Source organism: Bubalus bubalis, chromosome 4, assembly GCF_019923935.1.
Source record: "Bubalus bubalis isolate 160015118507 breed Murrah chromosome 4, NDDB_SH_1, whole genome shotgun sequence".
In the NCBI taxonomy this organism is placed as follows: Eukaryota; Metazoa; Chordata; class Mammalia; order Artiodactyla; family Bovidae; genus Bubalus; species Bubalus bubalis.
In genome coordinates this window covers 25,814,908-25,839,203 of record NC_059160.1, presented here as the reverse complement: position 1 = coordinate 25,839,203, position 24,296 = coordinate 25,814,908, and the positions used below count along the sequence as shown (strand labels likewise).

General features: G+C 39.2%; 1 protein-coding gene and 1 non-coding gene across 3 annotated transcripts; both read right to left on the bottom strand.

Annotated features, from left to right (window-relative positions):
• Window positions 1-1,680: 1,680 nt before the first annotated feature.
• Window positions 1,681-23,303, bottom strand: LOC102392063 (serine/threonine kinase receptor associated protein). Of its 2 annotated transcripts, none has more exons than XM_006052375.4 (10): window positions 22,893-23,303; window positions 22,030-22,165; window positions 13,118-13,199; window positions 12,237-12,309; window positions 9,966-10,062; window positions 9,262-9,399; window positions 5,552-5,688; window positions 3,401-3,550; window positions 2,951-3,013; window positions 1,681-2,246 (listed from the first exon to the last, which is right to left on the bottom strand). In XM_006052375.4, the coding sequence occupies exons 1-10, from the start codon at window positions 23,002-23,004 to the stop codon at window positions 2,185-2,187; spliced, it is 1,050 nt and encodes a 349-aa protein (XP_006052437.1). In that variant the 5' UTR covers window positions 23,005-23,303; the 3' UTR covers window positions 1,681-2,184. The 2 variants fall into 2 exon arrangements, with proteins under 2 accessions (XP_006052437.1, XP_006052436.1); XM_006052374.4 differs by having other exon boundaries at window positions 2,951-3,016; window positions 22,893-23,300.
• On the bottom strand, window positions 10,361-10,544 carry LOC112584806. The gene has a single exon (XR_003109204.2). It is a non-coding gene; the product is annotated as a small nucleolar RNA SNORA23 (small nucleolar RNA).
• Window positions 23,304-24,296: the final 993 nt, after the last annotated feature.

Sequence of the window (24,296 nt, the reverse complement as noted above, 5' to 3'; positions counted from 1 at the left end):
CAAATTTGTTCTCTGTCTGGTCTCTATTCTTGCCCTACAAATAGGTTCATCAGTACCATTTTTCTAGATTCCATATATATGCATTAATATATGATGTTTTTCTTACTTCACTTTGTATATAACAGGCTCTAGAGTCATCCACTTCACTAGCAATGACTCAAATTCATTCCTTCGTATGGCTGAGTAATATTCCATTGAATGTATGTACAGCTTTTTCCTGATCTATTCATCTGTTGATGGACACCTAGGCTGCTTCCATGCTTAAACTTTTAGAGATTTCAAGCTATCTGCCACCCAGGGATGGTATAAAGGGCCTTCAGACCTTTAGGAAACCTGCTGCTGCTAAGTCGCTTCAGTCGTGTCCGACTGTGCGACCCCAGAGACGGCAGCCCACCAGGCTCCCCCGTCCCTGGGATTCTCCAGGTAAGAACATTGGAGTGGGTTGCCATTTCCAGAAGAAATTCTCTTTGGTCATGAACTTCACAAATTACCAGTCAATTTCAAAATTCCAATCTGGTGCATATAAAGCTCAGCTTTATTTACAGTAAGTCAAAGTATGATTAGAATCTGTGGTACACTGAGAATACTGCTGCTGCAAAGGATCAGGCATATGGCAAGCTGACAAGAAAATACACCCTCCCCCTACCTCCCACACCCAGGCTACCCTGTGTGGACCATCAGTTGACTTTCCGTAACACACCTCTCTCGAACCTCTAAGGCAGTCACAGCCTACTGTGCTTTCTTCCAGTTACCAGAAATCCTCAAAGACTTATTTTGGGGTTGGTTATTTCTTTTAAGGAAAGTTATCAAGGATCATTCACAAGATAAACAAGGAGAGAAAAAGCAATTTGGCAGATATTATTCATTTGTCAGAAGTATTTCCAAACAAGTTCAGTAGTCCTCCCATATTATTAAAAAATAAATGTATCACAAATCTAAACTCAGTTGATCCATTTTATAAGAAGGTTGGTAAAAGGGCTTTTGGACTGTCACCTGAACTTAAAATGGTAGTGAAACAAACAATGCAGGACTACAATTATCCCCCATTTTTATAAAATCTCTTCTACCTGTATATATACACGCAAAGGTATACTAATGTGCAGTGATCAGTTTTAACAGATTTTAGGGGTTAGTGGGATTTTGCGTGATTTTTCTGCTATCTTTCTGCTAATTCTTAACTCTTTTTTTCTTATAATAAGTACCTATCATTTAAATAAGTCTTTTTTTTTTTTTCTGAAAGTTTTCTTAAAAGGCAGTTCAAGCATTTCTGTCCAATCTAGCAGGGAGAAAGGTATATAAAACTCAACCAAAGTACATGAAGACTTCAAAAATTCAGTGCAAGTAACTGAATTTCAAAATCAGGAAACAATTTCTGTTCACTACAGATTCTTTACCTGGGTGGTCTCTTGATATGATACAGAAAAACTTTCTGGCCATTTCCATTTATAAAACTACAATCTATGGGGACTTCCCCAGGGGTCCAGTGGCTAAGACTCCACACTCCCAATGCAGGGGGCCTGGGTTCAATCCCTGGTCAGGAAACTAGACCCCACGTGCTGCAACTAGGAGCCTGCATTTGCAACTGAAAAAATGATCCCAAGTGCCACAGCCAAGACCTGGCACAGCCAAAACACCCCAACTACTCAAATCTATCAATTTCCCCAAGAAACACACACAGCATTGTTTTAGAGCCATTTTATTGAGACAACTAAAAACAATTAGATGTTCAGAAGCAGTGTACAATAAAAGAGAAATCAAACTGTTACTTTATCATGTATTCCCTCTTCTTTATAACTAAAGCAAAAAAAAAACCCAGCTTTCTGCTTTTAAGGGAAAGGTCAGAAAAATAGGCCAATATATTTTCCCTCTTCATAATAACATAAACAGCTACAAGAAATCTAATTGTAATAAGAGAAATTGGATGTTGGCTTACACATATTCATTAAAAAGACAACAGATCATCACATTATAAGAGCATAACTCCACCTGCCTTTAGCTGATACTCTTGTGTTTTCATTCATAGGTATCACCAAGTAGGTTAGTTCCCGCACTGGAGCTAATTCATATTCCTCATTATTTACTGCTCATGTTGCTGTAAGCAGAGAGTAACTCTGGAGGCTGACGCTTTTCTCCGCTTGTTTTAGTCCATTAAGTTGTGTACTGTCTGTGGCATTTGCCTGATGCTCAGGCCTTAACTTCAGGAGTTGAACTATAGATGGAATCTGAATTCTCTGAAGCAATTTCTTCTACAATTCAAAAACAGGAAGTCCCATTAGTCGACTTAAGGAAGGGAAGAAGCCACTCTATATTTCTGTGAGATTAAGGAATGAATGAAAAAGTTTTTCAAGCGTGCTGGTGAGGGGAAGCAAAAGAGAACAGTGCACAAGCCACGAACGATGAACCGAGGCCACTAAGAAGCAGTGAGGAAAGACTTGACCATTTCCCAGCAAGCTCTTCTACTCCAGGGGGGGCTCTCATTTGGGCTACATTTTCAGTGACTTCAACTGTCTAGTAGACACTGAATTAAAGTCAGATTTTTGAAGATCTGGCTCCCTTTTATTGATTTGAATTTCAATCAATATTACATTTGATCAGAGCACATTACAATTTATAATTCTATATTTGGAAAAGAGCACTTGGTGCTTAACAAGTGTTAAGTAAAAATTACAACTGCAACAGTCTATTTTAGCATCTGCCTCCTAAGTCAAACTCTAAGATCTTTAAGAGTAACCATATCAGTCATCTCCATGATACATCTCCTTGGCTAGTACCATGCAGTAAGTATTTAAAATGATTTATCTTTTATGTATTTATATGTATATATAAATATACATATATTTAAATTTCCTATAAGTATACGCTTACATTGAATACATTTTGTCAATGAGTTAACTAATACTTCAATTTTCCATCCTCCAAGACCCTACAGAAGTTAAATGTTAGTATTTACCTAGCTCCTCTTCTGCTGTCTCTGGAAAATTGATCTTGGGCTTTGCCAGCTCACCACTATCTTCTTCTATGAAAAGAAAAGCAATGATGAGTACATGAATTAAAATGTCATGAGCAAGTTCTAGTATTTTAACAACTATGAAGAGTACACCAAGACTATGGCAAGCAATAAACTACAAAACACCTTTTTTAATAACTGTAATTCTAAAATAGTATATCTTTCAGATTCAGACTTTTAGATCCAAACTATAACTACTTGGGATCAATAACAATATTTTTATTAAAAACATGCCTACTGTACTAGTAAGGATCAATAAGTAGTATTATTCAGAGATTAATGGATGATTTATTCATCAGGCTACTCTTTGCTTAAACCTTATTCTAAAGAAGACAGAAACAGAGACAGAATCAATAATGAAAAATGATACAAAATTATGAATAAAATTCTTACCAGGAAGCACACATTTCCAAAGGCCATATGTTTTTCCTACCACAGTTTGCCACAGTCTCAATGTTCCATCTTCAGAACCACTGGCATAGAGTTCTCCATCAGGACTAAACCTCACACAGTGAATAGGACCAAAGTGTCCTTTGTAGGATTCTGAGAAAGAGAAGGGGTATTAGATAATTTAATACTTAAATAGGACATTAAGTATTGATACACTAGAAAAGATGTGAAATTCCTGAGGGCAAAGTCAAAGAACTATACCGAATTAAAACTCAATTGATTCTCATCATAAACAAAACAAAACAAAAGAACAAGACTTCATGTTCCAATAAAGATAAAAGAGACTTCCATGATGGTCCAGTGCTTAAGAATCCTGCCTGCGAAAAGCAGAGGATGTGAATTTGATGCCTGGTCTGCGAAGATTCCACATGCAGCGGGACACCTAAGCTGTGTGTCTCAGTTACTGAGCCAAAGCCCTAGGGCCCACAAGCCACAACTACTGAGATTGTATTCTGTGAGGAGAGAGATCAGTATGAGAAGCCCAAGCACCGCAACCAGAGAAGAGCCCCTGCTTGTCACAACTAGATGAAAAGGCTGCACACAGCGCAGCCAAAACCAATAAATTTTAAACAGACATCTAGAAATCTCTTTTAAAATAAACCAAAAAAAAAAAAAGATAAAGAAAGGGAGGTAAATGACACCCCACCTTCAAGTCTACAGAAAGCAAGTCTAAAGTTTATCAATTCAATCCCCATTTTCAAATCCTAACTCACTATTTACCAGGGAAGCAATTCTTACTATGACTACAGAGAACCACCAGATGGAGCTCTTTTACACACTCTGCCTCTCATACTCTCCTAGCAGAAGAGCTGTAGTCCACTGATCACAGAGTATGAAGATCAAGGATCAATACCTATCCTATATAGAGTTTAATGAGAAAATGTACACATTAGTAGTGGTGTTATTCTGTTTAAGGCATATCCTTATTTCCGAACTTTTTTCACTTACTTTCTAATGCCTCATCACTTTACCAGTTTTCAAAACTGTTTATTAGACCAACGTTCTTATTCTGGAGAAGGCAATGGCACCCCAATCCAGTACTCTTGCCTGGAAAATCCCATGGACGGAGGAGCCTGGTGGGCTGCAGTCCGTGGGGTTGCTAACAGTCGGACTCGACTGAATGACTTCACTTTCACTTTTCACTTTCATGCATTGGAGAAGGAAATGGCAACCCACTCCAGTGTTCTTGCCTGGAGAATCCCAGGGACAGGGCAGCCTGGTAGGCTGCCATCTATGGGGTCGCACAGAGTCGGACACGACTGAAGTGACTTAGCAGCAGTAGCAGCAGTTCTTATTCTGTCTCCATGTCCTCTCAGCTCAAAGACATTCATGCACTAGCTTCTCTCAGGGAATACCATAACTGTGTTATCATGAATATAAAAAATTATCATAAGAGTAGAAAGAATTTGAGATTTTGAAATAAGAATGTCTGCATCCAAGGTTCTATATTCACGAATTGCAACCTCAGATACCCAGCAAATAATTTACTTTCTCTTCTTCAGAGAATAAAACATGTGGCCAAACATCTAAAACTTGAAAAGTGACATTAAATAAAAACAACGGGAAAGAATCTCTATTTAAGTCACTTAATATTCAACCAATAAATTATGAACACTGAACAATTAAAATAGATTCTATTTAGTGTATTCACTGAGGTTATATTTACCCAACACAAGCCATCAGTTTTCCCAAAGAAACAAAACAAAACTGTGTTTTCTTCTCTGTGTACAATTCTAACAAGCTTAAGTTCACTGAGCTGTAGAGCAGGCTAGCTAGAAACCAAGTGAGTGCAGTGCAGTGCAGTCCCTCAGTCGTGTCCGACTCTTTGCGACCCCTCTTTACCACGCTCCTCCATCCGTGGGATTTTCCAGGCAAGAGTACTGGAGTGGGTTGCCATTTCCTTCTCCAGAGGATCTTCCCAACCCAGGGATTGAACCCATTATAGGCAGACGCTTTACTGACTGAGCCACAAGGGAAGTCCTAGAAACCAAGTAGGAGCTAAAAAAAATTGGCTAACTAAGGTGTTAATCACTGAAACCTAACCTTTGATCAAGGTACCGACACAATCTTAAGAAAAAAAAAAAGACAACTTACCTAATTCTTCTCCACTATTATAATCATACTTATAAAGTTTAAAATCTTCACCACCTGCAACAACAAATTCTTTCTCAGGATGAAGAGATGCAGAATTGATGGTTGCTGGAGCTTCAAAGGATTTAATTGGGTCCAAACTAGAAAAAAAATTAAACAACATTTATAAGTTTTGAATATTTCATAAATAATATGAGGAAATAATGTTACATTTAAAATGTTCCTAAATTCTAAAACTTAAGGAATAATACAATATCCATTTATTCAAACATACTGACATATGTGAGAAAGACAGAGGAGCGTGGCGGGCTACAGTCCACAGGGTCAAAAAGAGTCAGACACGACGCAGTGACTGAACAACCAAGTGCTGCTAAAAAAAAAACAAACCCCTCTAGGTGTGGAAATAAGGGAACCCTTATACACTGTTGGTGGGAATGTAAGTTGGTACAGCCATTATGCAGAACAGTATGGAGGTTCCTCAAAAAGCTAAAAATACAGTTGCCATTATGATCCAGCAATCCCACTCCTGGGCATGTATCCACACAAAACTATAATTCAAAAAGATACAGGCATCCCTATGTTCATAGCATCACTGTTTACAACAGCCAAGACTTGGAAACTAAATGGTCACCGATGGATGGATAACGAAGATGTGGTACATACATACAAAATACTACTCAACCATAAAAATGAATAATGTCACTTTCAGCAACATAGGTGGAACTTATTATACTAAGTGAAGTAAGTCAGTAAAAGAAAGACAAATGTCATAAGATGTCACATATGTGGAACTTAAAATATGACACAAATGAACTTATCTACAGAACAGACCCACAGACAGAATGGACTCATGGTTGCCAAGGGGGGTGGGGGATAGGGTAGGGATAGAATGGGAGTCTGGAGTTAGCAGATGCAAATTATTATATAGAGAATGGGTGAACTAGGCCCTACTGTAGAGCAGAGGGAAATATACTCAACATCCTGTGATAAATCTTTAATGGAAAAGAATATAAAAAAGAATGTATATGTATGACTGAATCACTTTGCTGTAAAGTAGAAATTAAGTCTTATAAGTCAACTATAATTTTTAAAAGAGGAAAAACAACAAACAAAAATACATCTAAATAATATTAGGGGAAAAAAAAAAAAAAACCAGAAGCCTACTATGCCCAAGCGAAATTCACACCCAAAATACACAGCCCCTTCCATAGAGGGCTATCCATTTTGTGCAGTGAATGCCTTCCTGGAAACGATTAGGTTGGTTAATGAAAACAGTATGGCTAATGTACTAGGATTTTTACTTTGGAAAAAAAAATTTAACTCTGCATTGTTTAATTTTTCCAGGACAAACATGCATTACTTGGTAAATAGAAGAAGTTTTTACAGCAAGTAATTAACTAATATAAAGGATTATTTGTATACTATTTTCAGCTGCTGAGAACTTTTAACTTTCTGCAAAGGAAAAAGCTTTAATGCTGTGAAATATAAAACTGCTCAAAATGGCTCAGTTTTTAATTATCAGGCTATAAGATAATAACTAAATCTGAGACTATAGCTAAGTAATAAAAATCAATGCATAACAGCAACCTCCCCTGAACATCAATGAGTTTGGGCATCAGCTCTTTTCCAGTCTAACCCTAAAAATCCTGAAAGGCTTCCAACACAAAACATTAGAGCATTTCAACTCGGAAATGCTGCCATCCTACTCCCATCATCACACACTACAAAGCCTGAAAATGAAAGTTAGTCATGACTTACACAGATCACTGAATAGCAACTTTCTGGCTTAAATGGCAGAATATTTAATAGGCCAGCAAACCTCTACCACCACCATTTCAGGCAAGGTTCTACACCAGGGCTGCACGCTGCCCAAGTCCAGAAGCAACCAATGAACTCAGCTGCACAATTTAATGGTTTTGGGCAATAACATTCCATTATCAATTCACTGTGTGTGTGTGTGAACTCTCTAGCATTCTTAATTGCTCATCTCCATCTTGATTGCCTTCTCATTTCTTCAGCTATTCAGTGAAGCTCAGCTCTGCAAGTGGCCCTTTACAGAGAAAAGGTCAGGACTGCTGGTCAGAATATAATGTGGTACATTCTTTATGGAAATCAAATATGTGGTATGTACACTAAGAACTTTAAACACATGCCTACCCTCTGTTTTGTTTATTTAAACTAGTTTTTTCAGGGGTTCCGTTTTTACTCCTCAATAGATTTTCTGTATTTCTCACACGCTTCTTCACCCATCAATTCATTTAATTCTGAAGAGTTAGTCAGTGTGGCCATTATCTTCATAACAAGATCTGTTGACAAGTCCTGGCTTTTCTGCAAGAGCTTCACTAATTTCACTTACTTCTCCTGAGAGAGGAGAACAGAGCTCACTAGTAGTTTTCACACTTTCCAAAGCACCTGGCTCATCTTGTCTGTTCAACCTTGTTCCAACTTCAGGCAGACTAAACATCTCCCAAAGATTCCTGTGAAAAATTGTTGATCCCAACTATTCCAACACCATCTTCTGTTGTTATCCCCTCATGTTCCTCTGTGATTTTACCCACCCGAGAGCGGTGCAGTGTGTGGGAGGCACTTGTCCAGGGCCAGGATGGGCAGACAGGGGAAGGTGACAAAGCTGCACACAGGCTGCAGACTGCGCCAGCCGTGACATTCCTGACCTCTGAACTGGTAACTCTACTGACAGGATTCTCTTGTGAAGAAACATGCAAGAGATGTGACCATAAATCTCACTGCAGAGTTAAAACAGGGGAACTAATGTGTGACATGGTAGACTCTATAATGCCTCCCTGGTGGTTCAGATGGTAAAGAATCCGACTGCAATGCGGGAGACCTAGGTTCGATTCCTGGGCTGGGAAGATCCCCTGGAGAAGGGAAAAGGTACCCACTCCAGTATTCTAGCCTGGAGAATTCCAAGGACTGTATAGTCCATGGGGTTGTAAAGAGTCGGACACGACTGAGTGACTTTCACTCACTCACTCAGATTCTATAATAATACACCTAGTAAAAATGTTTTCAAAGAATTTTAATGGCTAAGAGGATCTTAGAATAAAAAAATGAAAATTATACTTATTAGGATTCTGGTAACTAAAGGAAAAAACACATACAAACACATACTGCCCCCAAGGAAAAAAGACTAGCAAAAAACACAGCTACCAGTAACTTTCTGGTTCTATGGCTATAGGATTATACCCAAGTTTTTTAAAATTTTATTTTCTAAATTTCCAACATAAGCATTTAATATATTCATAATCATAAAAATTAAGTCTACTTATAAAGAATTCATTAAATCTATGCCCTATTTGGAAACAAAAAGGAAAATCACTAATTTTTCTGTAATTTTAAAGTGAAATGGCAGAATCAAGATTACAGAGGTTTTAAAGTAATGAACAATATAAATTATAGCATCAGTCTAGGGATCTTTAAAGAAAAATATACATTAAAAATTGTTCAATTTTACCAATAAATGTCCCAAACACCTGGAAATTAATTTGATTAATTCTTCCAATTAAAGTCTACCAAATTTTCAAAAAACTCACTATTACTAGGTATGGAAACAATCTTCCTCCGTATTATATCACATAGGCCAAGATTTGCCTTTAAAAGCATTAAATACCTTAGTACATGCCTTGCAAATGTTAAGTACACTAAACTGCCCCTTTGTTACCAGAAAAGAAAATGAAGATACTCCTCAGACATACCTTACTGCACTATGAAAAGCAATAGATCGTCCATAAGTTATTACCAAAATCTCTCCCTCAGGAATGTATTCCATACTGCTAACGGACATATTAAAATTTAGAGATTTCACTTCCGTCATAGTAGCATGATCCCAAAGGCTGCATAAAAAAGAAAAGAAGGTGGTATTTACTCATTTAAGAAAAATACTTACAGCTTAAATTACAACTGCAGATTAACCAATGAAAAAATAACCACAACTGTAGTAAAACAACCTCCACTCCAACTCACAAATCACAGATGATACTGAGAAATGTGGCTTTCGCATAAAACATCAAATTATTTGGTAGCTTGTTGGTAAAGTCAAAACTAATACTTTAAATATACCTCCCAAATGATTATGCTATTAAGATACATCTCCTAATCTAATCAATTTCAGCACTGCTCTAAATAATGGTTCTTACACTCTAACACCCTATGGCCAGCCAGTCCACTCACCCAGGTTAAGAGCACCTGCTTATAAAAAGATGTCAACAGTTTTAATTAAGTCTTGTGAATCCCACTCTATGTTTATAACAGGCAGCTCCAAAAAAATGTGACCCAGATGCAGACACAGTTGTAATGTTCAGACACAATTCTTCCTACATGATAGTTATAGGAAACTTAACTATAAGCTCCAAGGTCAAACATGTTTTCAACTTTAAATTATTAAAGAAAAATTACTCACCGAACAGTTTTATCATCTGCTGAAAGGATCTGTTTATCCTCACTGCACCACAAAGCCTTTTTAATACCAGAGGTGTGACCACTGATTTCCTTAGGTTCTTCACATAAAACAATTTAAAATACAATTGTTAATACACTTGCTATGTCTGGGCAAAAGCAGATGTTGCAGGCAATACCATTCAACACAATTTTAACTTTGGGCAAACCACTTAACCTTTTGAAGGCTACATTTCTTCACTGGTAAACTGGGATTAACAATAGTTACTATACCTCAGAGTTTAACAATCGAAACATTTAAAGTTGCTCCCCCGGCCCTGTACCATCACTTAAAAGAAAAAGTTACTACAGGCATCTTACATTAAATTCCCCAAAGGGACAATCTCTATTCCCAAAGTTTTGTGTGTGGGAATTTGGAGGCTGGCCAGTGGTGGACAGGTCCAAAGAGACAACACTAGACCAGTACTATGATCCCAACTCACTCTTTGGCTGCATGATGTTTGTGTGGATAGCAAGAACTGAATGCAAAACACAGACAGACACTGCTATCAGACACAGATGAAAACCGTGCACACATTATAGCAGCCATCCCCTGAAGTTTCTAATCTGGTGTCTGACAGGGTAAAAGTTCTTCTTTCTAATGCAAGACAGTGGAAGAGTCACTTTCAAAGGCAGCTTTGAGAAAGGGAAAAGAACACAAAAGCTAACTGCCTGAGCTTTGAACTATCTTGCTGAGTCAGAAGGTACAGTGATTTGGTGAGGTCAGAGTAGTCTGCTGTTTCTGCATAAAGTTATTAATTCCCAGGTACCAAAGGAGAATAAAGATAATGCAGTTTGTTTCCTCACCTTAGAAATACCTTTAGAAAAGGTATCTCGAGGATAACTGCTTAACTTCCAACGTAGCTTTGACTTTGTTATAAGCTTCTAAAGCTTACTGACTTATGAATAAACTATGCCCACAACACAAAATTTAATAACCCAATTAATATATAATAAATAAAACTCTTTTTCTCATATTTTAGTCGCTTTTAAAATATGCAGCATGTGATTAGGAAAGCACTGAAATACTGCAAAATGGAGATGATGCTCTGGACTAGGGAAGAAAATGTATCTCTTACAACTTCTGTGCACTGAGAGAATTTATAGAGGAAATGTCAGATTTCACCATCCAATTATTAAAAATGTGTATACCACAAACCTTACTAACAAAATGTAAAAGCAAATGACAAATTAGAATAAATTTTAAAACCAGTAATAGAATGAACAGGTGCTTATTAGTCCACAAAAGTAAATTAAAATGGTATTCAACAGTATTTTAACCTCATGAATTGTTTTTCAAGTTCCCATTAATAAGAATTTTTCTATTAAACTGGCAAAGATAAAGCTAGTTAGTGTTTGCTGGAATAGGTTGGCTATAGGTACATTTTTATACTTCACTGGTGGCCTCTTTGGTAATATCTATTTATGGCTTCCAAGTATATCTCCTTTTTGTCCCAACAATTCTATTTCTATGTAGATATGCTACAGAAACAACTGTGAAATATTTGAAACTATAAGGATGTTTAGCCTAACACTGCTTATAATCTTGAAAATTTGTAAATAGCCCAAGTAGGCCATAATAGGAGATTGGTTAGTTCACTTATCCATAGAATGGAAAGTCATAAAGTCATTAGAAAGAATGAATATAGAGTATTAAAAGACATGAAAAAACTACTACAGATTTTCAGCATTCTTCAGCATAGCTGATATACCCATGTGGTTCAAAAATCTAAGTATGTATATACATTGAGAATTCTTACCCTTCTCACCTTCTACAGATAATAACCACTCCTTCTAACCAAAAGGTAGTTAACACTGTTATGTACCTTTTAAGACTTAGTGTCATAATAAAAGTTTATCAGGATATATTTTTTTCTTTAAATAGTGTAAAAAAAAAATCCATTAAAAAAAAATCTGCATTAAAAAAGAAAAAAGACTGGAAAAACATCAACCAAAAACGAAAGACATTAATTAATAATACTGGATGATAAGACTTTCCTGGTGGTCCAGTGGTCAAGCTTCCAATACAGGGGGTGTGAGTTTGATCCCTGGTCAGGGAAATAAAAGACCCCACATGACAGAGGTGGGGAACGGACTGGATGGTGGATTAAAATTTAATTTTTTCTTTGTGACTACATTTTCCTAATTTGAGTACTGAACATGAATTCCTTTAATCAGGAAAAGTTATTTAAATTAAAAGAAAACAAAACCACAAATACATATGAATTAAAATTACCTGCTTCAGGTTTGTTCAAGTCATATATGCGTAACAGTTTATCCTGTCCCCCAGTTAACAAGTAATTACTATCCTGAAAACACATACAAGTAAAATGGTATTAGATTAACTACTTTAATAGTTATATCTCTTTGCAGCTTCTTCAACACTACATAAAATGCAAATAAAGTTCACAGAGATCACAAAGAGATGCACACAGATCAATTATTCCTGAGAAAATACTATAGAGCATTTATCTTTCTCATAATTGCCAAATCCTGTAAGCTTCCCAGTTCAAATGTCACATCACCAACCATATGACTTCTCTCAGTTGGCTCTGATCCCGCTGCCTACTGAGTAGTATGACGATGATCTCAAATTTATCCTCTCCCTTCTAAGTCACTGGGAAACATTACTTGGGTTTTTCAGATGTTTGTTACTATTGTTGATACAAGAGTTCCAGGGTTCTTAAAAATCTCATAGGATCAACCAAGAAAAAATACAGTTGACTTAAACAACTCAGGGATTAACGCACCAGCCTCCACACAGTGGAAGATCCACGTTATCAGTTATAGTCAGTCCTCTATATATGTGGTCCCCACCCGCCTCAGTTCCCCCACGTCCAAAGATTCAATCAACTGTGGACTGTTTAATACTGCAGTATTTACCACTGAAGAAAATTCATGTTAAGTGGACCCGTACAGTTCAAACTGTTATTCAAGAGTCAACTGTAAATGTGTATAGTTTAATCTAAAGTCAAATCAAATGTAACCAGCATATACAAAATATTCCCCCACAAAACCAAACATGAACTAAATACAAACCAATCAAATATAAAACTGTAGACATATCCTATAATAACAGCAATTTAACTCCCTAAAACAAATTCCACTTTCTAATACCTGCGTAAAATCCACCGTCTTGACAATGTGTTTATGAGCCAGGGTCATCAATTCATCTCCTGAGACAGCATCCCATACTTTGCTAAAAGTAAAACATAAAAAAGTAAAAGACAAACATGGTAATTTTGATAATTAGTTACCAAATGAGTTATTTGAGATGTTATATAAATGTATTATAAGGTAAAAATGATACAGCAATATAATTTTGACAATGGAAAAGATCAAATTTAAATAAATAAGATCCATGAACCATAAATCCTTACTTTCCTTTTAGCCTGTAGCCATAATATTCTTATAACACGACCGCAAACATTTTAACCAATTCAGTTTCACCTTTCCAATTGTTTTCATCTATACTCTCATATACACGAGAAATGAGATGAAAAACAATAAATACTTAGGAGAAAGAGATTATATAAAATTTTAAATCAAGACAGTAGAGAAAAAAATACTCTCCCATCTCTCCCTCAGAGTTGACTTATATTTTCAAATCCTAGTCCAATTAACCTCCACACAAAGCATCAGCCTTTGATTACATAATGCTAATGTTGAGGATTTTAATTATAGGTTTTTAAATCTCTCAATTGTAGGTTTTCCAACAAACCCATCCCAACCCAAAGTGTATGTGTGATTGTGTGTCTATACACACATATGTATGTATGTGTACACTGGGGGATAATGATTAAATAATAGTTCACAGAAATACTGTTAAGAAGTTCCCCCAAATAAAAAAGCTTGAACAATAAAGAAGAAAAAATTCATTTTAGATCAGAAGAGGTGATTGAAAAATAAACAAGAAAACCTTCCACAAGGCAAAAAGAAACTGTTATGAGGAACAAGCTATGCTTCATAATTATTCTAAAAATTCCATTCTAATGTAATTGACATTTATTTTTAGGAATAAAGTGAACAATGAAATAGAGAAAACAAAAGAAAAACAGAGAAAGCAAGGAGTATTTTTTCTTCACTCATTAAACATAGAATAAACATATCAAGTATGTCACTCAAGACTCAAAAAGGAGAAAAGGGAGACAAACGGGAGGCACAAAAGGGAGAAAAAAAAATGATCCCAAAGTTCTTGCCTCAGTAGTGTTAGCTTTAGCTGAGGGGGAAAAAAAAAAAAAAATATATATATATATACACACACACACACACAATAATATGTTTAAGAAATACAATTAAGGAACTTCCCTGGTGGCCCAATGGTTAAGAATCTGCCTGGCAATGCAGGGGACATGGACTCCATCCCTAGTCAGGGAATTAAGATCCCAAAAGGCGGGGAGCAACTAAGTCAGCGAGCCACAATGAAAGATACTGCATGACATAATGAAGGTCCGGAGGGCCTCAACTAGGACCCAGCCCCATGCAGTCAAATAAATTTTTTTTAAAAAAAGAAAAGAAATAAAATACAAACACACATGGCTATAGAGACACAAACAAAAACCACACCACAATTTATGTCAGAAAGTCCAGAAAATGTAAGCATCAAAACCAGTAGCCTTAAAGAGCATGCTAAAGCTGAAACTCCAGTACTTTGGCCACCTGATACGAAGAGTTGACTCATTGGAAAAGACTCTGATGCTGGGAGGGATTGGGGGCAGGAGGAGAAGGGGATGACAGAGGATGAGATGGCTGGATGGCATCAATGACTCGATGGACGTGAGTCTGAGTGAACTCCAGGAGTTGGTGATGGACAGGGCTGCCGTGCTGCGATTCATAGGGTCGCAAAGAGTAGGACATGACTCAGCGACTGAAGGACTGAACTGAACTGAGAAATACATCCTGGGAAAAAATGGAAACATTGTAGAGAAGTGTAACAGTATGCTCAGAGAAACAATGTTAACTGTGAGTGGTATTGCTACTAAACTCTCAAATACTTCTCTTTGCACAGGAAACCTATTCCACCCTCTCCTATTTCCAATTCAACTCTCTGGTCCAACCAACTTTCCCAACCTCATTTTGCATTATTTCTCTGAATCTAGTCACATCAGATTATAAACAATCCCTCCAACAAGCCATGGCTCCTCTGTCTTTGCTCATAGTGTTCTACTTAGTCTGTATTTTTATAATCTTAGGGTTCCCTGGTGGTTCAGTGGTAATGAAGCCACTTGCCAATGCAGGAGACGAGGGTTCAAACCCTGGGTCAGAAAGGCCCCCTGGAGAAGGAAATAGCAACCACTCCAGTATTCTTGCCTGGGAAATCCCATGGACAAAGGGATTGCAACAAGAGTTGGACACGACTTAGCAACTAAGCAACAACAAACTTTACATTCTCAGCTATCATTGTTCTACTCATCCTCAGGGTTCATCACTAATGCTATTTTTTCACTAAACCTTCTATTTTTCTCACTTCCATCAACCATTCCTTTCTGTTCTTCCACAGAACTCAGCTTATACTGTTTAATTTTACTTTACTTTTAGTTTTGTCCACATGTTTACTCTTAATCACAGGGAAATCAGTAATAAGAGTTCACATAGATTACATTACACATAGACTACACATCAAAGGAAACTATTAGCAAGGTGAAAAGACAGCCTTCAGAATGCGAGAAGATAATAGCAAATGAAGCAACTGACAAACAACTAATCTCGAGAATATACAAGCAACTCCTACAGCTCAACTCCAGAAAAATAAATGACCCAATCAAAAAATGGGCCAAAGAACTAAACAGACATTTCTCCAAAGAAGACATACAGATGGCTAACAAACACATGAAAAGATGCTCAACATCACTCATTATCAGAGAAATGCAAATCAAAACCTCTATGAGGTACCATTTCACACCAGTCAGAATGGCTGCGATCCAAAAGTCTACAAACAATAAATGCTGGAGAGGGTGTGGAGAAAAGGGAACCCTCTTACACTGTTGGTGGGAATGCAAACTAGTACAGCCACTATGGAGAACAGTGTGGAGATTCCTTAAAAAACTGGAAATAGAACTGCCTTATGATCCAGCAATCCCACTGCTGGGCATACACACTGAGGAAACCAGAAGGGAAAGAGACACGTGTACCCCAATCTTCATCGCAGCACTGTTTATAATAGCCAGGACATGGAAGCAACCTAGATGTCCATCAGCAGATGAATGGATAAGAAAGCAGTGGTACATATACACAATGGAGTATTACTCAGCCATTAAAAAGAATACATTTGAATCAGTTCTAATGAGGTGGATGAAACTGGAGCCTATTATACAGAGTGAAGTAAGCCAGAAAGAAAAACACCAATACAGTATACTAACGCATATATATGGAATTTAGAAAGATGGTAACAATAACCCTGTGTACGAGACAGCAAAAGAGACACTGATGTATAGAACAGTCTTATGGACTCTGTGGGAGAGGGAGAAAAAAAAAAAAAGAGTTCACATAGATTAGACTGCTATAATTAACAGAAGGTATCAAAGGGCTTCCGAGGTGGCTCAGACAGTACAGAATCCACCTGCAATGCAGGAGACCTAGGTTCGATCCCTGGGTCGGAAAGATCTCCTGGAGAAGGGTCTGGCATATCACTCCAGTATTCTTGCCTGGAGAATCCCCATGGACAGAGGAATCTGGCAGGCTATAGTCCATAGGGTTGCAAAGAGTCGGACATGACTGAGCGACTAAGCACATCAAAAGTGAAGAAAATATCAAATATATTTGAAATCTTTATTCTATTCACATACTCTCAAGTCTCAAAGAAACTGGGCGATGTCCTTAGAGATACTAATTTCAAGGATATTCAGTCATCTTCACCAAACTCCCCAAAATAAAATTATTCTGCTTAGATCATGTCCATTCATTGTTCCAGAAGCAAGAACTGGAGCGACTGCACTAGTACCATGCCGAGGGCCTATATACCTACACTCGCGTTCCTCCCACTAGATACACTAGTAAAATCGAGTGCCACCCTCTCCAACAGAGCATGTTCTAGTCACTTGTACTAACTTTGGCATATTTCCATTATTCCCAATAATAGTCCTAAAAACAGCTTAGAATCCTAAAAGGAATCTGGAATAACCTAAACTCCGGGCAAGAAACTGGTTATTAACTAGCTGGCTACAGGGATCAAATCAAAGCAAGGGAAAGGACATCCTCCATAGAGCTCCCCTGAGAGAAATGGCTGGAAGGGTCCATAAAGGAAGATGGTTAATGAAACATCATTAACAATACCCTCTCAACAGCTAATCCTGTAGCATTCATTTCTGTACAACTCAAGAGGTACCTGCCATCTCCCTAAACTAGTGATACTTCTATGTCCCCAGTTTTTTGCATATGATCAATGCTGTCTGTTCAATACTTTTCATATTCTGAGAAAGGACTTAGCAGTCTCAAAAGAGGGGCTGCTTAACATACTTCTTTAAGGCCTTAACAAAAAATTAAGCTATTTCGGGAAAATGACTGCCTGTCTTAACAGGACAGCCAAGCCATCAAAAAGGAGACACGAGCACCTTTGATTTATTGAGAACCTTACTCAGAGAAAAATTAGCTCTTCCTGTTGGCTTTTTACAAGAGGGAAAAAAAAAAAAAAGAGGATAAGGAGATGTGGTGGTAACATTAGCTCTATGAATTAAAAGACGAATTAAAAGATATAAAGAGAATGGTGTTTCAGGGATAGTTTCAGCTGACTTGCCTGCCCAAATTACCTCAAGATAACATTCCAAACTGACTCACAGACCAGCCCTGCTGAATATACTCTGTCTATAAGAAAATCGGACAAAATTCTCCTTTAGATAAACATGACACGTAAAATTACACTAAGGAGCTCTTCTTTATTGGGTCAAGTTCCATAATAGCAGAGCCCACACAGGTCATTAAATGGGAATACAAAGAAAGGATGCACACATCCCCACACTTCACAGACACACACACAGCAAACGAGGGTCAAGGCTCAGTTCCCACTAACCAAGCACCTGCTATGCAACAGACACAAGGCTAGATTCAGGCATGTAAGTGGGAAAAAATCGCTGATTTGCCCCCAAACCACGCTTGGCTTACATTCATTTGACAAATATGAAACAAGAGGTTTAAGAAACATCTCATGATCAAACTGAAAATACAAAGTATGGCTAGCACATGAACTGAGGCCTTGTTGTTATTTAGTTGCTAAGTTGTGTCTGACTCTTTTGCAACCCCATGGACTATAACCCACCAGGATCCTCTGTCCCTGGGATTTTCCAGGCAAGAATACTGGAGTGGGTAGCCATTTCCTTCTCCAGGGGATCTTCCTGACTCTGGGATGGAACCTACGTCTCCTGCATTGGCAGGCAGGTTCCGCTAAGTCACCAGGGAAGCCTGAACTCAGGCCTGCTTAATGCAAATACTTACATCTTTCCCACTGCTGTTGCTGCTAAGTCACTTCAGTCGTGACCGACTCTGTGTGACCCCACAGACATCAGCCCACCAGGCTCTCCTGCCCCTGGGATTCTCCAGGCAAGAACACTGGAGTGGGTTGCCATTTCCTTATACAATGCATGAAAGTGAAAAGTGAAAGTGAAGTCGCTCAGTCGTGTCCGACTCTTAGCGACCCCATGGACTGCAGCCTACCAGGCTCCTCCGTCCATGGGATTTTCCAGGCAAGAGTACTGGAGTGGGGCGCCATTGCCTTCTCCGACTACATCATGGCATCTGAAAGCCTGAACTGAGAGGGAAAAAACCCAAAAGTATTCCCTCCTGCTACTTAGATCTACTAGAACTTCCTTGCATGAAACCCAAAGGTTTCTTGGCTTTAGCCACAGATGTTCCAAAAGAACACATGATTTTGGTCTATTGGAGAGGTAGCTATCAGTGTTACCTTACACGTTAACATTTACATGTGTACTAGATTTCAGGTAATATTCTAAATATAAACATATCAACTCATTTAATATTCACGACGAATGAAAGGCGCTCAGTTGTGTCCGACTCTTTGCGACCCCATGGACTACACAGTCCATGAAATTCTCCAGGCCAGAATACTTGAGTGAGTAGTCTTTCCCTTCTCCAGGGGATCTTCCCAATCCAGGGACTGAACCCAGGTCTCCCTCATTGCAGGCAGATTCTATACCAGCTGAGCCACAAGGGAAGCCATTCATGACGAGAGGTAGGCACTATTGCTATTCTCACTTTTATAGATGATGAAACTGTGAAAAAGAGAGGTTAAATAAAGTTCCCAAGATCACAGAGCTATTAAAGGATGGAGCCAGGGTTCAAACACAATCTGGCCCCAGCATTCATGATTTTAATAACCCCGTGTAAACACAGACACTAAGACCTGAAATGTTAAGAAAGCCCCAAAACAACACTGAATACCTATACAGAGAAACGTCCTCAATGTATGACTTGGGTTATTAATGCTGTTAGTGACCTAAAAACAAAGATAACTGTGCCTCTAGCAGCAAGATAAAATCCTGACTACTCTTTTCAGAACTCTGTTAAACATTTAAAGTGCCATATTTTTCACACCTTTTTCTCTCTCCATTTCAGAGTAATTATCACATGAGCAGTAATTTCTGTCTAATGCATTTCATTTCTTTTCCTAAGGGCTGGCATTACAATTTGTCAAATGTACATCAGGTGTTCACAGATTTTACAGAGATGGGTATCATTACTAACAAGCTTCTGTTCAAGTCTCAGATCACAGCAAGACTGTCCATCAGGCAAGAGAAGACAGAGCATTTTGCTCATGTCATTAGCACTCATGTTTGAGCCAGATAACACAGAACTGAGATTAACGGAAATGAATCTCTCCAGAAAAGCAATTTAAAAGATTGTCTATTTTAATGCTAATATCTGTAGTGTCTAAGATCTTGTTACATTTTACCTAATCAAATTTAAAACATCACTTTATTAACTATTAACTTAGCCAACTGAGGACCTAGTTTCAATAATGATATTTTAAAAATCCACCTAACAAATATCTGAAATCTCCTGGAGAAGGAAATGGCAGCCCACTCCAGTATTCTTGTTTGGAGAATTCCATGGACAGGAGAACCTGGCAGGCTACGGTCCCTAGGGTCGCAGAGTTGTTAATTCCAATTTTCTATCTCTGTTATGAAACCAATGACATTCTCTCCCAGTGACAATGTTCCTAATGGACTCAGCAAAAAATAAACTTAGGAGAAACTGAAGAAAAAAAAATAGGTTGAACCCACAGGAGACATAAATGTCTCAGAAAAAAAACCAAGATCTGTAATTCATCCATTCTTAGTCCTTCTGCTTCAGAAACTTCCTTATTTGTTTGACAAAGCACTGAACAAGCCGGGTATACAAAAAAATATAAGACATGGCCCATGGCCTCAAGAAGCAACAACATGTAAGTCAGAAAGTACTGTAAGAGTCAGAAGTTTAACACGGCCAACAGGGTGAGCAAAAAGAGGGAATGGACACCCTCACCTTCCAGTCCTCCACAAATCTTCCCCGTATGAGAATCACTTTTACTTTCTATTTTTCACATCCCATAATTAACAAAGGAGTCTGTCACATTATAAGCATGCATGCCGACCTCTAAAGCAACATTTGACATTAAAGGATTTACATAAAACCAAGCAGTTCCCTATTTTATCAGAATTGCATAGACTCACAACAGGGCAAAGCACAAACCCTTACAATGGTTATGCATAAACATAACAACATCTATTCTTTGAAGGCGAAGAAAAAAGTTCAAATTGACATTTTAACTTTTCTTACTGCTCTCTCATCATCTCAAATTTAATCCCACATCAGCATGGGATTGTATCTCCCTCTGTTTATTTAAAAATTCTATTTAACAAAAAAAAAAGTATGTATTGTAAAACTCACTCCATGCCATAGAGCTCTACAAGTTTCAACAAATACAGTCAGGTATGCACCACCTCAATCAATCTGCCTTTATTTTTCATAATAAGCCTAGTATGTTTAATTTGCTTAATACAAAGGCACAACAAACACATTTACAATTGCTCCTTAGTGTAAAATTCTGTTTAAAAAAACCAATTTTTAAAAACCACTTTCACTCTCAAGACTCTCAACTCTAACAGTTTACCGCATGTACAATAACCCTTGACATTGTCTTCCTTAAAACATTTAAGTGTCTGCTAAGTCACAAACATTAGGAAGTAGAGGTACCAAGGTTATATAAGATATGATACACATGAGCAGACCAGAAAGTGGGTCACTGGCAAGTCAGCTTAATAATATACACAAAAGCCAAAAATCAGAGTAAGTAAGGTCCATTCTGGCAACAATGAGTGTAACCAGACTGTGGGGCACGGGGTGTGCAGTGCAGATGATGATGGTGAATTAGGATGGGCCAAAGTGTTAAAGAGGCAACAACTGAAATTTAACCTTTAGGCCGATGATTAAAGGCTGCACATCAGAATCACCTAGAAGAACTTCGGGTAAGGAAATAACTGTTGTTGGGGACTTTACCGCCCCCCCCACCCCCGGACCAATATGTATATGAGTATTTTAAAAGCTTCTAATAATGTACACCCAAGGTCATGGATCACTGACAAAGCAGAGGTAAGACAGGAAAAGCATTAGCTAGAGAAGTGATCAGATATTTGTGTTCAGGAAGACAACTGACAGCACCAGGGAGAATGAACAGATGGGAAACGACTAGTGGTAGAGACCTGAACTAAGATGGCAGTGACATAAGAAATAATGGCATCAGCAGACATTCTGCTGGTGCAATCAACAAAGATGATGATAATCTAGATACAAGGGGAAATCAACAATTTAGATTTCACCCTTACACAGAATGAAGTCATTTGAGTCTCTGTGAACAGTTTGAGAACCTTTTAAGAGAAAGAAGCAAGTAGGATCAGGCCGGAATTCTGGTGAGATCAAACACGGGGTGTTCCATATAGCAGGCAGTAAGAATTTCATGAGTAACCTTTAACGACGTTTTGATCATTTCAGAGCACAATCCACAGAGAACTCCGAAGATGGCCATTTCTGGCTGCACTTACGCTGTGAAATCTGCAGCGGCTGTCGCTGCCTTGGTTGCATCTTTATTCAATGTTGCGCCCCAAACGGCACCCTTATGACCCAAAAATGTTCCAATCCAGTCTCCTGTATCTCCCTGGCGAAGCATAGGCTTACCATCTAAAAAATATTGAAGAAGACATGTGACTTAGAAGTTCGGAGGACTTAAAATCTAAGGCTCAAACATAAAACGATCATATTGAAAAAGAAGTGGAAACTGTTTTTGTTGTCTGAACTATTCTCACTCATTGGGGTCACTAAGGATCGTTCAGAAATAAATTCAATGAAGAACCCAGCTGCACATTCTCTCTGGGAAGCATCTGTAACTAGGTGAAAAGATTGACCTGCGTCAAAACAATCTAGATTTGAGTCTTATTTTGGACAAACTTCTTAATATAAATCTCAGCTTCCATCACACATAGCTTCCACTTGAAAGATGGAAAACGGAAATGAAAAATTTCATACGAGAAAAGACTATTCAATGAGGTAACAGGAATGCTAAGTCTTCGTAAAATAAGGCCTGGCCTAGTAGCTGCATTCTGCCAAATCCTTGAGAGATATTTACACTGTTTGTTGGCCGGGACGTCTAGGCAAGCGCACAGTTCAGCTTTTCCAAAAATAGCAATAAAGGTAAAACGAGAAGCCTTCGTTAGGGGCATTACTTAGGAAAGCCTCTCGGCGTCAGCTGCGGAAGCCCTAACAACTACTCCTCTCCCCATCAGCCCGCCGTGGGGCCCTAACCTCAAACGCTGCGAGAGCCGCAGTTCGTTCCGCAACGGGGATGCCAACCTCGTTCGCTTTCCGCCCGACCTCAGCTATCAGGGGCCCGACTAGCGCCCCCGCTCACCTTTGCAAGCGCTGATTAGAAAATAGCCATAAGGCGTGATGCCACTGAAGGCCAGATCCACCACAGGCCGCGTGTGGCCGGAGCAGGTGAGCGGTGTCTGCCTCATCGCCATGGCGGCTGCGAGCCGAGCAATCCCGCTGCAGAGCCGAGGGGTCGTCTAGTCTTTTCTCTCCTGTGTGGCAGCGCCTCCGGCTCTTCAAGGCCCCCCGCCCCGACACTGACGCTGGGCCAGGGCACAGGAAAAGGCCAATCCGGTGGCTCCAAGGTCAGGAAGGGGTTAGGGACGGGTCAGGGAGTCCGCGACGGGCGACCGACCGCCGCCGAGGGAGGGAAAGGGAAGGAGGGAGGAGAGTAGGGGAAGGGGAGAAGCGCAGACCCGGCGGCCGCGACCCGTACCGTCCACACCGGTACCCGCAGGAAGTGATGACACCAATGACGCTAAGCGTCCGCCGGAAGTGACGAAGCGGCGGGAAGGCGGATTCGCCCGGCAGAAGCTGCATACAGGCGCGAAGACGGCAGCGCGCAGGCGCGAAAGCACGTATGGTGAACGCGTGACGCTGGCCTCCACGCCTGTACGCACGGCTCTTGGCGGAGCTTTTGGCTCTGGTTCAAAATCGGCACGCGGAGCTCTGAGCTCTAACTCCAGAACGACAGTGGCCATGCAGTTTCTGGGCACAGTTGCCAAGTGCGAAAGCAGGTACTGCCCACGTGAACCTGGCGGCCTATCTAGGTTGTGCACCAAGCAGTTCAGGCGGCTGGACTGTGCTGGGTATGTGAACATCTACCTTTAGTTGTTCCCAGCGATGACCCAAACCTGCAAACAGTAGGAACTTTTTTTTATTCCTAACAGTTGTATACGGCAGCTCCTCCGGGATTGTCTCCAGGGCCTTTAAGTACATTCCCCAGCCACTTAACATTTCTCCATTGCGAGTATTTTAGACGGGCTCTGTGAGTTTAAATACAGTTAATTTCAAATTACTTTTTATTTTGAGGCCTTCGAAGAACTCGAGAACAGTGGTCCTCAAATTCTTTGATGAAATACATCAGTAAAGCTTGAGTTCCCATTCCCAGTATACGGATAATAATTTGTAAGTTCAGTTCAGTTGCTCAGTCGTGTCCGACTCTTTCCAACCCCATGGACTGCAGCACACCAGGCCTCCCTGTCCATCACCAACTCCCGGAGTTTACCCAAACTCATGTCCATTGACTCAGTGATGCCATCCAACCATCTCATCCTCTGTCGTCCCCTTTTCCTCCTGCCTTCAATCTTTCCCAGGATCAAAGTTTTTTAAATGAGTCAGTTCTTCTCATCAGGTGGCCAAAGTATTGGAGTTTCAGCTTCAACATCAGTCCTTCCAGTGAACACTCAGGACCGATCTCCTTTAGGATGGTTGGACCTCCTTG